The sequence below is a fragment of the Argiope bruennichi genome, chromosome 3 (assembly GCF_947563725.1).
Source record: "Argiope bruennichi chromosome 3, qqArgBrue1.1, whole genome shotgun sequence".
Classification (NCBI taxonomy): domain Eukaryota; kingdom Metazoa; phylum Arthropoda; class Arachnida; order Araneae; family Araneidae; genus Argiope; species Argiope bruennichi.
Window position 1 is genome coordinate 93,284,410 of NC_079153.1, and position 17,522 is coordinate 93,301,931.

At 29.2% G+C, this 17,522-nt stretch overlaps 1 protein-coding gene across 1 annotated transcript; it reads left to right on the plus strand.

Annotated features, from left to right (window-relative positions):
• Positions 1 to 10,987: 10,987 nt before the first annotated feature.
• LOC129963539 (uncharacterized) lies at positions 10,988 to 17,183 on the plus strand. The gene is made up of 4 exons (XM_056077980.1): positions 10,988 to 11,044; positions 15,146 to 15,188; positions 15,309 to 15,352; positions 16,111 to 17,183. Exons 2-4 carry the CDS (start codon positions 15,170 to 15,172, stop codon positions 16,525 to 16,527), a joined length of 480 nt encoding a protein of 159 aa, XP_055933955.1. The 5' UTR covers positions 10,988 to 11,044; positions 15,146 to 15,169; the 3' UTR covers positions 16,528 to 17,183.
• The last annotated feature ends 339 nt before the right edge of the window (positions 17,184 to 17,522 follow it).

Genomic DNA, 17,522 nt, shown 5'->3' on the forward strand with positions numbered 1-17,522 from the left:
AGCACGATACTAATTTTAGAAGCGTTTTTTTTTTCTTTCTCGGAATTATGGCTATCGTTTTGGAAGTTTTAGCTGATGTTACAACAGCAAGAAATTTAGAATTCTTAGTTATTTTTGAAGTAATAAAACGTTAATTCCTCTATCACAACTCATTTCTTACATTCTGAGCTTCTTGTTTAATTGCTTTAAATGTTTCTGTCTTTGGTTTCTTTTAAACCAATATATCTTTCCAAGTGAGTTTATTTAAATGTAGATTTATGTACCATACTGAACGTTATGGAATAGTTTGTAGATCATATAAAGTGATTTGATCATTAACGTACTCCGGTCACCTTCCGCGAATAGGAAATGTTGCAAGTCGTTGATTGTTGTGATAGGATAGGGAATGAGCATATAAATAAATAAAACTGTGAAAAGCATGTGGTCTGAAGTAACCGCACATTAACCAAATATGCTACCAATTAGTTCATTAAATTATAGGGTGAAAATCTTAAAAATTGCAGCATCCCTGACAAAATACATTAACATTATCTAACAAACAGAGGACAGAAGCAATGATATCACCGTACGTGTTCTAAATATCTAGCAGTAAGGAGCTGTGACAGCAATCAGAAGGTGGTTAAGCATGAGTAAAATGTAACTAAATCTTTCTTCTTCTTATCCCATTCATTAAGTTGTCCCGGTTTTCCCTACTTTGAAGTGTGATGTAATAATGAAAAATATCAACAAGAACTTCATCCTTTGACTTGCTTGTTAACTCTATGGCATATTTTGGATTTGTTGTCGAAATTATGAAGAAAATCGAAGAAGCAGTTAGTACCTTTTTTTCTTTAACCAATTTGAAGGAAAAAGTGATAAAGATACACAATTTGTTTATAAAATCACGTGTGTAATTTTGTTTATTGTATTTTGTTTGACAGATTGTGGTTTGGATTTATCGTACTCAAAAGCACGCGGATGATAATTTAATTAGATTCAGTAATGCCAGACTTCATCATCATACAAATACAAATTTACGTAATAAGCAATTATAAATTTGTGTAATAATAAATATACATAATACGCAGTTGTAAATTTATTTTTATACAAATTTACAATTTTTGTGCGAAATTCCCATCTTTATTTACAAACAGATTTAATTCCTAAAATAAATTTTTAAGAATCACGCCACTTTCACTACCACTGAATGCTAAATAAGAAACATAATTTTAATTCTTAGTAAAAAACAACCGATTGTTTTTTTTTATTTCAAATAAAAATAATAATAAATCAAATCACGTTGTGCTCGCCGATATAGTTTATGAAGGCCACATATTTTAATTCATATAATTAAAATCCAAAAATGAAACTGAAAATAATATATTTCAAAAATTTAAATTTAAAAAAACGTATTTTGATATATCAGATTTTTTTATTAAAAATATACCTGAATTTGAGAAACTCTTCCAAATTTAGCACCTACTATCAAAGAGGAAATTGTACACTAAGTGCTATGATTCTGAATGCAACATTCTGTCCTGTAGAATGTTTTGGTCGATTTTTGCATTTCTTAAATTCATATGATTCTTCCCTCAATTTTTTAAGCTATTAAGCCAATAAATATTACCATGTTAAAATAATGTTGTTCCCTGAATGCTATTCAGATATTATAGGTATACTTTTCGTATTTCTATTTACTTTTGTTCAACAATTTCAAGTCTAGTTGGCACAAATATGATTTTCAGATAACGAACTACAGACGTTTTACAAAAAGCTGAGATCGAAGGTGTTAAAGGCATTCATAACGTGTTTCAAATACAGACTGTCCTCCCTTTTTCAAAGACTAATATAATCGTTCCCTTTTAAGCATTTTAATATTATGATACATTTCAAACAGGAAAGTCTTTAAACTTTTGACACGTGTCTTTATAATCTGTTTCACTTTTGGCATTTGGATCTTTTTCTTTGTAGACTTCCTATTTTATAAAGAACTTCAGCCGTTTTTAACACAAAAGAGACAGTGTTTTTTATTGCAAACTCTTTCGCTACTAACCTCTGACCTGCTACGGTGTGTCGTAAATAAAAGAAAGAGACCGTCTGACCCTTTTCTTGCCACATCTTTTGTTTCCCTGGAAACTAAAAATGTTTTGTCGATTTTCTTGTCCCACAAGCTTCCGTGTAATTACAGAAAAATAACTATTATTTCCTTTTGAACAGTTCTGGAAATATCCTTTTTAACTGTTCTCAAATGAATTGTATTGCTTCGGGAATTAATTGTGAAAGAAGTCATGCTGTGTCCTAGAACTTTAGTGAATTTTGTTCACACAGATTACTTGAAAAGCCTGTTTATTTCTTACAAACCAATATTTAAGGATATTAGACGTATGTTTGGTGTGATATGCCACCGATATTTTTTTCCAGAATAAAAGAGATTATATTAAGCTTAAATAATCATTAAATGCTTGAATTTAAATTCTATTGAAATTCAAGATTAGATAAACTTTTTAAGTCACTATAAGTTTAAAAAATTTATTACATTGGTAAGTTGCTTTAATGCAATCAAATCCATCTTCAAATGCCATCGGTATTCTTTACCAGAATGTTAGAGACTATATTAAGCCTAAATAATAAATAAACGTTTGAGTTTATTTTCTATTATAATTCAATAATTTATAAAAAAAATACGTCACTATAAGTTAAAAAATTTATTATATTGGCAAGTTGCTTTAATGCGATTAAATCCATTCTCGAATACAATAACGGTATTAAAGTGATAAAATTTCTGGCACAATTTTCTTAAATAGTATTTAAATTGTTCTTTATGACACCAAGTCACTTATTGTATATTTCTATCAAATGAGAGACTAAATTTTTCGATATTGTGTGGTTTAATATTTATCAGTGTGATCAACTAATATTTAAATTAATCTTTGGAATATCTATTTTAAGCTGCTTTAAAAGTGTTAAAGTTTTCCTATAAGATAAAAGATAATAATAGAATTCATAAAAGGAACACAAACTGAGTCTGAAGTAAATTAAAAATTATTAACTGTCTGATTACTATTCTGTTACATACATTAGCCGCGATTGCATGCTTCTAATATTACCAAACATTTTACCATAAATTTTAAATTCTAGCCAAAAGGTGATCGTAAAAATTCTGGAAGAGAAATTTAAATCTGCAAATTATCAATGTAGCTAGCGCAATTTTACGAAGACTACTACAGTACTTCAAATGCATTACCAGTTTGAATAATATATCTCTAAAATTTAAAACTGTCTTACATCCAAATTAAAGCACTTATAATAATGAAAACTATCTGAATACCGAATACCTGGAAGCCCAGAAATCAAAAGAATTATGCAGAAAGAAAGTCATTAAGCACATAAGCAGTAAATTACAATTGAACAACTCAGCACCACGTCCGTTTTCCAATTGAATCCAATTTTATGCTGCAATTTGCTATTTAATCCAACTTTGATTTGTTTATTGATATAACACTCCCCCAGAGGGGACCTTGTATTTGAGGATTAGAAGCTTCCGGCACGGTGTTTGGTTCTCACCACCCGGGAAGGTACACGAAAAGGTGGGGATCTGGCTCCTCCCTACAATGACGGGACGTACTTCCTTAGGGAAGGGTTGTACCGTGGACGGTGATGGGCCTTGGGACTCAATCATATTTCCCGCAACTGTTGCTGTAGTCCGGTCATTCAGATTTCTTATCCGTGAGTGTCGCATCGAGGTGGGTCGAAGAGTCAGTGATATGACTTGTTGATATATTACTTTGAAATATATATCCATTAGTTCAACGGATAGTGAAAGAAAAAAAATGATACAAACACTATTGACGTTAATAGAAGAAAAATATAAAAATATAAATGGAAAATGTTTCGTTTTCTCATTTAATTCAACCATAATAGTGACATTAGAAATGTATAACATAATAAAAACAAACTCATTTTTCAGTTATTGAATTATAATAGAATTCAAAAGTTCCGTCTTTATATGTTAGACAGCTGAAAAATATTAAAAATTATACATTGAATCTTCGCCTAAAGAGTCAGAAATTTAGGGAGGAAATGAGAAATAAAAGCCCTAAATTCTTTTTACGCTTGAATTATGCACAAAAAAATGCAAATACAATTGAGCAGTTCTTGGATTTCAGTACATCTAAATATTTAATTTTAATTGCCCGCTGATAGAAAAATTACATTTTAAGAACATGCTTTCTATATTATGAATTTGCACATAAAGGCTGAAATTTCCGAACTTACACGAAATATTGAGATTTTATTGTCATAGAAATATGTGCAGTATTTTATTGAATGATAGTCTAAAATAAGATATTGAATTGTATAAAAATAAAGAAAATATCCTTTGACGTCAAAATAGATAATATTTTCTTTCGTGGAATGATAAGAACGCAAATATAATGAAAAAAAGAGAAAGAAATACCATATTAGCATAATATCTGAGCATGGCAGTACCATGTAGTGAAATCTATAATGAAATACTTAAGAGCAAATGAAACAGCTGGTAGATAATGATATTGACGTCAATGAACTCGGAATGACTGGTTATGAGGCTTCGGCAATAAAAATTAGAGAAGTTGAGAATGCTGTTGGTGTTATCAGTAGCGTAAATGCCAACAGTCAGCTTGGCTACAGTTGATTCTACAGTAGTTCATTGACGTTCATTTAATTCATTGAGGAGCAATTGGAAAAACTCGCTTCAATTTCACGAGTTAGTATTCAAACATTTATGTGAATAAAAAGGTAATTTTTTTCCAAGCTCCTAGGGGTTGTAAAATAAAGACAAGAGTAAAGAACAAAATGAATTTATTACCGAAATTCAAATACAAAAAAATGGTTGCATTTCGACATAATCGCCACGAAGATTCAGATATTTGTCATATCGATTAATTAGGTATTTTTTCTCTCTTTGAAGGACATTGCATCATTTGATGTCAAATTGTCCTTAATACTCCTTTGAAGCTTTCCATGAATCTGGGAGTTCTTTGGGTTTTTTAAGGAAAGAATATATTGTAGGAATGACTAAACAATCCTATTCCTAAGTTGAGTTTTTGGCATGCTTATCTGCTAGCTCCTTGCCTATGATTCCAGTATCTTTCATTTCTTTCGAATCATTTAATCAATTTGTAGTACAAGATTTTCTGTTGAGAGAGGCTTGTGATCTTTTCCATTTCATCGAGAACGTATCTTGGAGACGAATGATCATCTTTTCCCTGCAATGGAGAATTGGCCAGGATGTCAAAGCTTCGAGGATCTTCAAAGTAACGTTAAGCCCCATTTTAAAACGCTGGAAGTAATATTCGTCGAAGAGGGAATCGGAAACCTGATCTACCGATATGATAAATACCTGAATTCTCGTAACAATTATATCGAAGAGTAGCCTTATAACTTTTAATAATAAATTCATTTTGTTCTTTACTCTTATTTTTTTTATAATAAACCATCGGGTCTTGAAAAAAATGGACCTCGTACTTGGATGAAGAAACCAAGAAGAAATTCAGTAACCAAGTGTCTGATTGTGAAAAAGTACTCCTCATTGAATTCGAATCAATTGAGAAATTAAAAGAGAGCAAACAAAAATTATCTTAGTAAAGACAAACAACATTTTCTAGACATTAAATTCAATCAGATATGTCTGTAAGAAGCCCTGAATCTTTCAACCAATCCCGATGACTGACATGTGGAATCAAGTTTTTACAACTGATCATTTGCAAAACAAGTCATAGAAAAGAAAATTATAGAAATATAGAAAAAGAAAATTATAGAAATATAGAAAAAGAAAATTATAGAAATATAGAAAAAGAAAATTATAGAAATATAGAAAAAGAAATATTATGAAATATAGAAGTGTCGGATTTAACATAAAAAGATATCAGACTAGGAAATAAAATCCTAAACACAGTTTTTCAAAAAATGAGACATTAGCCAGACAGTGTTTTAAAAAACATTGAACCCGTGACTGAATGAATCGCATTCTTTTACAATCTACAGAACGCCTTGTTGCCCATGATAGCAAGCGAAATATAATAAATATGAGATTTGTGTTTCAGGTTGGCTCTAAATACTAAAGTTCAAGAAGAAAATGTAAACATATTTGTCTCCCTCATCAAATTTTGATGCTCTTGTCTACATTGATAAATTTTATAAAATGAAATCAGTCGTTCTCCTCCAGAATTAACAATTCTGTAAGATAAAACTCTTCCTGAATTTGATTTTTATAATTTTCTGTGCCATGTACAAACCTTTGAAAGTTTTGTCAAATTAATAACAAAGGCAGTGAAAAAATTTGTGGACAAAGCAAAGAATGAATACAATATATCAAATTTTCTCTCTTAATCCAAGATGCAAAACTCTGAAAAAAAATTCAATTTAAGAAAACTTTTCTTACCAAGTAAGTGCAATTTAATAAGCAATAGAAAGATTATCTAGTTAGATTTGGTGTTGTAATACAAACTGCAGAAACATTCAAGTGGTAAATACTATATTATTCATTTTAAGGATGAGTGTAGTTAATTTTGAGGGATAGGTGGTACATTTAATTAATTCTACTTTACAGGATAAGAGTTATAGGGAATGACTGCTCTCTATAATATGTCTTTGTCCATGCTTATTAAATTAAAAATAGAGATAAATTAATTTTATAGAAACAAATACATTTAATATATATATGATATGTTTCTATCTATTAGAATAATTTCGCAGATGATTTTTGATTCTTTAAATTGTTTTCTAGTCCCTTTCATTCGTGGGAATTTGGTGCTCTACTTGTTGAAAATTAACGGTTAAATCGCTGCACCATCTCAATGGCTTGAAATAAAATATAAAAAATACCATCTAGCTACTAGTACCGATAGGAACTTCACAATATTAAAGTCGACTTAGCTCGACCAAAAAAAAAAAAAAAAAACCCTTTATTTTTCTTATTCTTCTATATCCTATGATGACGCAGAAAAGAAACTTTTAAATACTTGTACAAAATCGAGATATTTCTGTTATGTGATGGTTCTTTATTTGGCGATCATTATAAGCGTGTTCCGATTTTATTGAAATATCTTTCAAATAAATATTTATGTTTCCCATAACACTGAAAAAGATTACGAACCTTTAAATTTTTAAAATCATTTTATCAAAACTGTGTTTGTCTGTACCATCTCTGTAAACCTAAGGAAAAATACCCTTTCTTTTGGAATACACTTCAAATAAAGAAGCATAACTGCAAAACTGTCTGCACGAGCAGTTCAAGAGCGCCTTTATAATATTTCCATGCATTTAAACGGGACAGGTTGAAAGTTTGCAATGCTACTGACAATTAGCAAGATTTGACATTAAATTAAAATGTCAACAAAGTTGAGCATAATGAATCTTGAATATATGAAATCTTGGTGCACATTCTTTTTAATTTATATTTTAACAAGATAATTTTATATTCTACTAAGGCCCAGCAATTTACATAATTCACCTACTTTTATTTTCAAGTCCTTTATTATTTTATCATTCCAACTAGTTTAATCAATTTATGATAGGTTCATTAACGTGTCAGTTTTACTAAAGTTTAAAATTCGTCAACCAGTAAATCAGCCAAGTCCAAAGTTCCACAACATCAACGTGAGACATTATTTTTCACACCATCTATATAAAATGGAATTTGAGTTCGACTGGATTTCAGACTGACGATTATATTACTGACAAATAGAAAATCTCTTACATATCAATCAGTATGAAAATCCTAATAAATCCAAATTAGAAGTTTAATCGAGTACTCAAAGCCATTCCAATCAAATAGTATAGACAATCAAAATTTTGATAAACATAATTTTCCGATTTGAGAGATGAATCAACGTGAACGTGAAGTTCTCAACCTCAAGACATAACAAATGATAAGGGTAATGGCATGGTACCAAATTATTTTTAATTTAGCAAATTATTGCTCTTAAGAGAATTTTTGTACTTTTATCTCTGCAAAAAAATAAGAATTACTTAAATAATTGGGGAAAAAGAAAGAAAATCAGAAAGAAGTTTGCGTTAAAAAAGTCTCAGCAAAATAGTTTTAGAATCAAATTGGAGTGGTAAAGCAGCAATTAACTTTAATTACAGTGAAGACGTTGGGATCTTTCGGCTTTCTTCGGGAGCTCAGAGTCATAGGATTTAATTTCTTTGATTATGATGTCATCGTTTATACGGAATTTATCAAAAATTCTTGTTGATAGTTTTTTTAATGAAATTCATTTATCGCAGCTAAGTTGAGGTCTCACCAAATGTCGTATTTCATAAAAAAAAACCTTGGCATGTTGCTGATTTTCTGTACCGTCACATTTTATAATCTTTTGAAAACAGTGATAAGAGTTTTAGTAGCAATCGTCCATACTGGGGATGCATAGGGGATGAGAGGCTAAAGCATGGTTTTATATATCAGCAGTTGCTTTGTTGAGATAAGTTAGACTTTTTAATTAAGTATTGGGTGATGATTAGCTTTAACACGTTAAATTTATTTTTGATTTTAGGAATATGCTTTTTAAATATTAAATGTTCATCCAGTATGACGCCAAGATAGGGAATTATAGTTATGGGTTATTTTTTGAAATAGTATTGGTAGTTTTGGGGAGCTTCTTTTACCAGAAGAAGCACATAGTTCGGCATTTACAGACTTTTATCTTGATAAACCGTACAATGCAATCCAAATTTTTAATAGTTCGTCAATAACTGCTGACATATTTGACGACATATTTAAAGAATAATAATGTGACATATTTAAAGAATCATATTTTTACATATTTCAAATTAGAAATGGATCTCCAAACACTTGATATGACAGAAATCAATGATGCCACAATTCAAAACCTTCCATTTCCTACCAAGTTCTAAAACTGCGCTCCAGCTCGTTTTTTCGGTTTTGTTTTTCACAACGATCCACTGCGATCAATACATTTGCGAAATCATTTCTAATCATAGGGTTGACTACTTTATTTTTTTAATTTAATTCGTCACTTTAATCCATTTGGCCTTTAACCGTAATTCGCAATGAAACAGTCCATCAATTTGCTCGGAAGCTTCGAGGTTAGCCAGTGAAGAAACGTTAACTTCTCTGTTAAGATTGGCGTGGAAAATGTTGGGGAACATCGCGTTCATCTTTGACCCACATCTAATTGAAGCAAAACACCTTTTGCTGATTTTTTATTACCTTACGTAATTTTTATTCTTGTAAATATCAAGACAATTTTTTCGCCATTTTTGAACACAGAATCGATTATTTTTAAGACTCAGTCATTGATTCTATTCATCTACGAAATGATTTTTCAGTACATGAATAATTTTTTTATGAATCATTCTTGATTCCATTATTATAATTTTATATTTTTATCCTTGAAATATCCATTAGTAAGATATATCTTAGCTTTTTGAGAAATGTCACTTATAATCTATAGATTTAATAAGTATTAGGCACAGGCTGTTTGCAATGACAGAGTTTCATCGTTTCTTATTAAATTATTTCTTTTCCATCGAAGATGTATTTTACAAATTCTTCTGATCAAATAATCAATTATATATTCCTTTAACGCAATCATTCATAGTTAGTTAAATGAAATAATTGATTATCTGCTTTCTATCAAAACAATCCTTCATAGTTAGTTAAATGAAATAATTGATTATCTGCTTTCCATCAAAACAATCATTCATAGTTAGTTAAATGAAATAATTGATTATCTGCTTTCCATCAAAACAATCAGTCATAGTTAGTTGAATGAAATAATTGATTATCTGCTTTTCATTAAAACAATCATTCATAGTTAACTAAATGAATTTCATATGAAGAAATGGAGTAATAATAAATTAACACATAATATACAAGATTATAAATTAAATGAAACTCTTTTTGTTAGCCTGAAATGCGTTTTTTTATTGAAATAGAATACATAATTTTAGCAATATATTCGACTGAACTACAAATCAATAAATAGTTCGTTTGATCGTCGTTGTTCTGTTTCATAAAAAATAAGAAGCGAAATTCTGGAAGATTGATATTATTGTAGATGAATTGTGCGAACATTATTACGTAGAATCTGAAACTGAAAATTATAAGAATATTGAATAAAAAGATAGTTTCTTTTCTTTTTTTTTACAAATTACAATTAATAGCTGTATTACATAATCTTTATAATTATTTATAATTTCTTTCCACTGTATCTTTTTATAATTTGTCAATTATAATGAAACTGGTAAACCATTTATGCAAAACTTATAATAAACCGCTACTTTAATTCGTCACTGTTTCGATGTTTATAAACATCGAATCGCATCCAAAGGCCCAACAACATTGCTATGATATCTTCAAGATATTGCTCTATATTCGGAATATCGATTATCATCGTACAATCATCATCTGAACGCCCGAAGCTCTAGAAAATGCTCGTTTAATTTCAACCAACTTATTGACAGAACTGACATTTAAGATTTTAATATTTGCAATTCCTCATAATAATCCTTAAAGAACAGCATATAAATCAAGATTTTGTATTATTTGGCTAAACTTAAACTGGAAAACTTTAGAACTTACTACCAATATTTGTACATGAGTCCTAAAGCAATTCTAACCACAAAAACCAAATATGGCGGTCTCTCTTGTCCCAAGCCTTTGGCAGGCAAATAGACACAAGTTGTATATCTAAGACAGAAGACAAAGGACAGTGTATAAAGATTTTATGGCGTCCGACCGTCAATGCTGTAACTCATCTTCTGCCCATCAAGTGTTTGATGAGGGTCAGGGGCCATGTAGCACGACAGCAAGGTTGTGTTCCGTTTCTTCCGGACACATTTGCACATCTGATCTCCTTAAGATAACATTATCAGGAATCTTCTTTATTTTTTTTTTCCCGATTTCTTTTTTTGTCTGCCACCGTTGGAGGAAAAATTTACCGTTCGACCTCCGTGACCCTTTTGTGCCGCGCGTGAAGAATTAAAACAGCCACGGGTGGTATAAAAGCAACCACCACTCTTCGTATTCATTCGCACTTTTTTTCCTGGGGGAACAACAGTGGTGAGTACGATTCCAGTGTTTCTACTATTGCGATAATTCTCCCTTTTAAGGTTTTCCACGACTAAGCTTGAACTTGTATTTGAGTCTAACTTAAGCATCTTTGAATTTTTATAAATTTTAGCATTGTGGTATCAATAGAAGAAATTTGTTTGGTGTTGTGTGCAATTCGTTAGGAACAGATTATATATTTTATATAAATATTCCATAGCTTTACCATTGTGAAATTTGCCTCTTTTGAGGTACTCTTAGGAAAAACTTGAACTTGTATTTGTAAACCAGCATTTAAAACAAGGGGCTTAGGCATTAATGAAATCTTTATTGAATTTTACGATTGTTAAATCATAATGGCGCGATTTGTTTTATTATTATATTAATTATTAAAGGAATTATCATTTTTTATATATGTAAACTATTAGACACTAAACAAAAGGTGCTAAACTTTTAAGGATATTTGTAGCACCATAAAATCTTTAAAGTTCTGCATATGTTAAAACATTTTTTTTTCATTAAACTTATGGCTTATAGTATAGATAAACTCAATTTGCTTTATGTTATATCTACCTTTTAATGGACATAAAGCAAAACCCATAAAATGGTAAATTTAAAATTACATTCTTTAAAGCGAGATCCTTAGGGTACAATTTAGATGGCATCTAAATATCAACAGTCAATGAGAAAGACTTCAAAACTTTTAATTATTTTGTATTTTATTTTTAGTAATATCTGATCTGATACCGATTAATAGAACAATCTCAATGTTGCTAAGGCTGCGTTTTGAGCATTCGAGCAGTATTTATTTACTCCAAGGCACTTAAATTAGTAAGAGAAATAAATAAATTTTTCAACATTACTGTATCGATAATAGCAATTTGATTTATGTTATATTGACTTTTTAGTAGACAGTCTGCAAGGCTACTCTAGAATAAGGCGTAAATTGCTTCTGACTATAAGCAATCGCTGAGCAGTTTCTCTCTATATATATAAGCGATTACTATTTGTTGCCAGAAATTTAAAAGAAATAATAATTTTAAAATTAGCTTCATACTACAGCTGATGTGTGTTTCTTGTCTACTTAGAAATGATTTAGAAAGGTAAAAAACATCCAATTTTTTTTACGTGTTTTAAAATGGAGGGTCATCTGCACCTACCGAAATAGATTTAATTTGGAAATGAAAATCCAAATCAATATATTGTTGGATTTCATAATATTTTGGTGGATATTTCTCTGGGGTTTCATTTGGATATCCATGCATTCGAATTGATTTACTGTATTTTATATGAACTATACATTATTAGTCATATATTTTATAGTCTTAAGAAATATAAAATAAGCTTTATTTTCATTTACATTTTTTTATCCCGTTTTGTGAATTTATTTGTGCCAAATATTTATATTATTTTACTGGTAAAATGCATTAAATCTTTTTTGAATTTTTATAAAATCTCAAACTCAATAATAGAAATTATTATTTTTTAAATCAGAGTATTAAAATAGTTGGATCAGGAATTTCATTCAATTTTAAAATTTATTTACAAGGATTTGTAGAAAATTCTTGGTTTAGGTTTAGATCTTAATATTTCTGCATTCTAAACCAAATTAAAATGTCTCTATGAATTTAAACAGGCAAAAAGAAATTGTTCATTTGTCTTACTTGCAACTTTTTACAATAATAATCAATAGTTAGAAGTTGAACATAGATATGGATGGAGAACAAAATATTCTTAAAACAAACTTATTACAAAATTTTGAACATATGAAACTTTTAAATGTAATTTCAAAGTTAAATATTGTCTTTATAGTAGAAGAACATAGTGTTAAGTTGTAACACGCATTTTATGCAAAGGTTTTAAAATTTTTAAAGCAAAATATTCGTTAAATATGATTCTTTTGGAACGGAAGGCTCACTTACATCAGTATAGTAAGTACCCAACCAAACATGTTAGGTGTGAACATCTACTCCGTTTTAATTCATTAAAGAAAAAAATAGTAACATTTGATTTAGGGTGAGTTAGTTTTTTTTAAAATATAATAATTTATTTTTTTTACGTATGAATTAAGCTCTAAAAAACTACTTAATTTTTTTTTCTAAATGTCAATTTGAGATTGTTGCATGTAATTCGGACTTTCTGCAATAGAAAATTTACCTCTAAAAATATCTAACAAATACTCACTTAATAATAATAATTTTTAAAAAGAAAAGAAAACTCTCCCATTTAAACCAGCTTATCGGAAAAAGAAGTTTTTTTAAAAAACATGGCAATATAATTAATAAGGAACTGAAGCTGAAGCAAAGGATCAAGAAAAATTAAAGGCGTAAGAAAAAAAGATCTAAAGGAGAAAGAAAAAAAAATGGCGAAGAAAATGATTTTAGACTAATATACAAATTCTGAAGAAGAAAAATGATTTTGCTTCAGCTTTTGGAAATGTTTGCAACAGCCTTGGCGATATATTATAATATAGTAAACGCTCTAACATCTCGTTTTTAAGCTACACTTGAATTATTTTGGGGCAGATTACGTGATTCCCAACAACGTTCAGATTACGAGAATACACTCTGAGCTAGCATCGCTTTCCTGAGTTTCCAATGGAAATAGTTCACTTTGGACAGATTTAGCGCACACTACACCAAATTACACGGCGGTCCTTTGGTGTAATATATCTTGAACAGATAGGAAGCAGTCTATCAGTTGCTTCTATTAATTGCAACTTTAAGTCAGTGAAGTAAAGGCGTTCAAAATACAAAATTCGATTTTCGAGTATTTTGTTTTGACTGTCTCCAAATGTATCAGAGCCAAAAATGTTTATCAAAGATAGCTCTCTAAAAGGCTCTTTCATAACTGTAGTTCATCGATAGCATATTGTTAATAATACAAAAGTATATTTAATAAAGAGTATGAGAGATATTTTTAAAAAGACCACTTCCGCTGGTTGAAAGCATCCAAAGAACAACAACATATCTGTTAGTAATAAAATTAACATATCTGATACCACAGTGAAATTATAAATGCGTTATTGATGAGATACATTTTGCTTAAAGCATGCCAATTTTTCAAATGGTACTAATTTAGTTGTTCATACAGTCAACAATTTATCTATATTGTCTTCAAATAGTATTATTTTGAATGATGAATCCAATTCCATCTAATTTCATACTACAGGGACTTTCTATAAGGTTTTTCTTTATGGGTAATTTAATCAAGAATTAAATTTAATGTGTTAGAAAGCTGATTTTAAGTGTGTGTGTTTTTTTAGCTCTAAATGAATTTTTTTGTACATTTTTCTCACTTTGTCTATGCTTTCTCTGGTTTATAATTAAAAAATAATAATATTTATATTATAATACTTGATGATGTTTAAAATCATTAAATTTTGATTACATGGCATTTTTAGGATTTATCTACGCTATTGTAAAATTTTATGAATCTTAAAGATATGTAATATCATTGAGTTTTAATTATAACGCATTTTTTTCAGATTAATTGATACAAAATAATGCTTATAATCTAGAATGATATTTTAAATTTATGAATTTTATGTTTTCTGTCTCTTTAATGAAATGAAGCAGATTATAGTTGCTCTTTTATCATACTTATATACTCCTCAACTTAATTATAAAATTAATGATTAAATCCTTAAAATAAATTAGTTGTTTTAGTTTTTCCATGCACATTAAGAACAGTAACTTTTATCGCATTTATAAGAAATATTTGTTTATAAAGTACATACATTTGGACACAGATATATTTCAAAAGATATTATAACTGGAAAAGAATACAAGCGCATCTTGAAATGCGCATTTTCCTTTCAGATTTAAAAAAAAATATTAAAACATAAATAATACATTGGAAAATTCATAAAATATAAGAAGTAGGAAATTTCAAATATATTTCTTATATCTTCTTTAAAGGTATAAAATATATAATTTAATACATTATTTTCGTTTGGACAAATAAAAAAATATAATAAAAGAACATTATTTATCATTATCCGTATGTGGTTATTTCCTTGGATGATTTTCGAATTATATTTCATACCAATATCACAAATATTAAACGATGATTTATATAGTTTGAAAATTACTAAGTTACTTCCTCTTGCAGGTATTTTCCCACAAATAAAGCACCATGAAGGCTTACATCTTGGGTAAGCACTTTGTATTAATATATTTTCTTAATGAATTTATTCTACTGTAATTGTTATTCAGATATGTAAAATAACCCGTTTTTAAAATGCTTTCTTTAACTTTTATTGATTTTTTTACAGCATGTCTCGTCTTTTCCGTAGCTCTTGCCGCTACAGTACCAAAAGTAAGTTTTATTTTGATAGAATTTTCTAATAATCATGAGTAAAAATTAGAATTATTTAATTATGATAAATTTTAAATGAATGTTTTTCAAGTGAATTTCTGTGGAATGTAGTTCAAAGTTTTCATACTTCAAACCAAAGAAGAGAATATATCATTAACTTACAGAACATTGTATTTTTTAACTATATTTCCTAAAAGAAATAATTTTTAAAATAATTTTTTTTAAATTTATGTTAAAATTAATTCTAGTTTTATTTGCTTTCCAGATTTTTGTATTTATTATTTGCAAACAATAGATGGCATTAATAGCTAGTTTTCCAATATAGCAATAAACATTTTTGAATGTAGTTAACAATTGTAATTAAAGCATTTCTTCCCTCAATAACTGTAATTTAAAATTGTTTAAAAATTGAAATTATTTCTTAAAACTATTTAAATTTCAAAGGAATTCATTTGAAAATAAGCATTGATTTAAGCCCATATAAGCATTATAGAAGAAAATGAAGTGCAAAGACCATGTTATTAAACAAAATCAATAAACTAATTCAAATCTAAAAGAATAAGAAACAAACACTTAAAAAATATTTTGGTTTAAAAAAGCAATCATATTTATACAACAATAAAGATCTACAATAAAATTTAAATACAACAAAAGGATCTACAACAATATATTAAATAAAAAATACTTATTTCTTATTCTATTTAAGGAATTATCACAACTTAAAATAATCTTTGCGTTTTTACCCCCTTTTAAATCAGAGGCACAAAAGGCAAGCTTATGAACTTCCGGACGGTGCTGATATATTAGTTGGGCCAATCAAGACAACTTTTAACTGCTTCAACGACGGGTACTACGCCGACGTGGACAACAACTGCCAGATCTTCCATGTGTGTCATTCCGTAGACAAAGATGACGGGTCCAGAGATACCAAGCAATGGTCTTTCGTTTGTGGTAATCAAACTCTTTTCAACCAGCTTACTCTGACCTGCGCTGATCCTGAAGACGCCGTTCCATGCCCAGAAGCACCCAGTTTCTACAACATCAACGATAGGATCAACGCTGGAGATCCTAAGTTGTACTTTCTCACCGATGATGATATCCAGAGAGCTGAACCTTTGCTGTACAGAAACAGGGAAGGAGATTTCCAGCCTAAACCTAGTCCTCAAAGAGGTTAAGGACCAAAAAAACAGAGCACTGAAACACGGAACAACGGTAACAAAGGACTGGACTTGTACAACTCATCAAAATAACAGAATAGCTTCTTTACTTATTGGATATAATGCTATTGGGAACACTGGTTTTGGCCTTCAGTCAAAAGACAGCTTTATTTTATTTATAAGCTGGATTTTCTTCTGCACCTCGCTTATTATGAAAATCTTCAAGCCAATTTAAGTTGGAAGTCTTTCTTCCACTTTTATTTGCAAACATTTCTTAATCTACACTCTATGAGTCATTAGTTCCTAAATTTGATTTCTTTAAGTTCCTTATCTGTTTTAATACATCTCTATGGTGGTAGCTTCAGAACTTCAAATGCAGTCATCTTTCCTTGTGCCAGCATCCTTCGCAATTCACGCCATCTGCAATTAAAATTTGCAAAAGCTTCTTCAAGACTTCGGCCAGTAGTATGAGTCCTTATCAAAGATGATCAAATATCGTTTATATGTATAGGTAGGGGTGTATTATAATTTGTTTGGGAAAGGGTGCGTTTGTAAATGTTTTCTTTGTTTGTGACTTGTCTTTGGTGTACCTGTGATACATTCAAGTCTTTTGTAAGAGCTTCTCATTTGTGACATGTTACTATTTAGAACAAATAAATGTTACTGCAAGTTTATATTATTGGTTTTCTTATTTATTCACTCACTGAAAAGTAAAATATTCTAATCAGTTTTAAGGTGCATTACCGAAATTATTTATCTTTTTCTCAGAATCGGATATTTCAAAATTGGCTTAGAATTTTAAGGCAAAAGAGTATTATATAAGATTAGAAAAAATTCTTTTAACACCAGAAAAAAACTGAGATTTAAATTTAGAATATTATTGATTTTAGAAAAAGAAATTTGGTAGAAATTAAACAATTAACATTCCTTAAAATATCACTACTTATAAACTTTGTATTCAAAAGCATAGAAAACTTTCAACTAATTTATTTTGTAAATCGCAAAACAAAGAC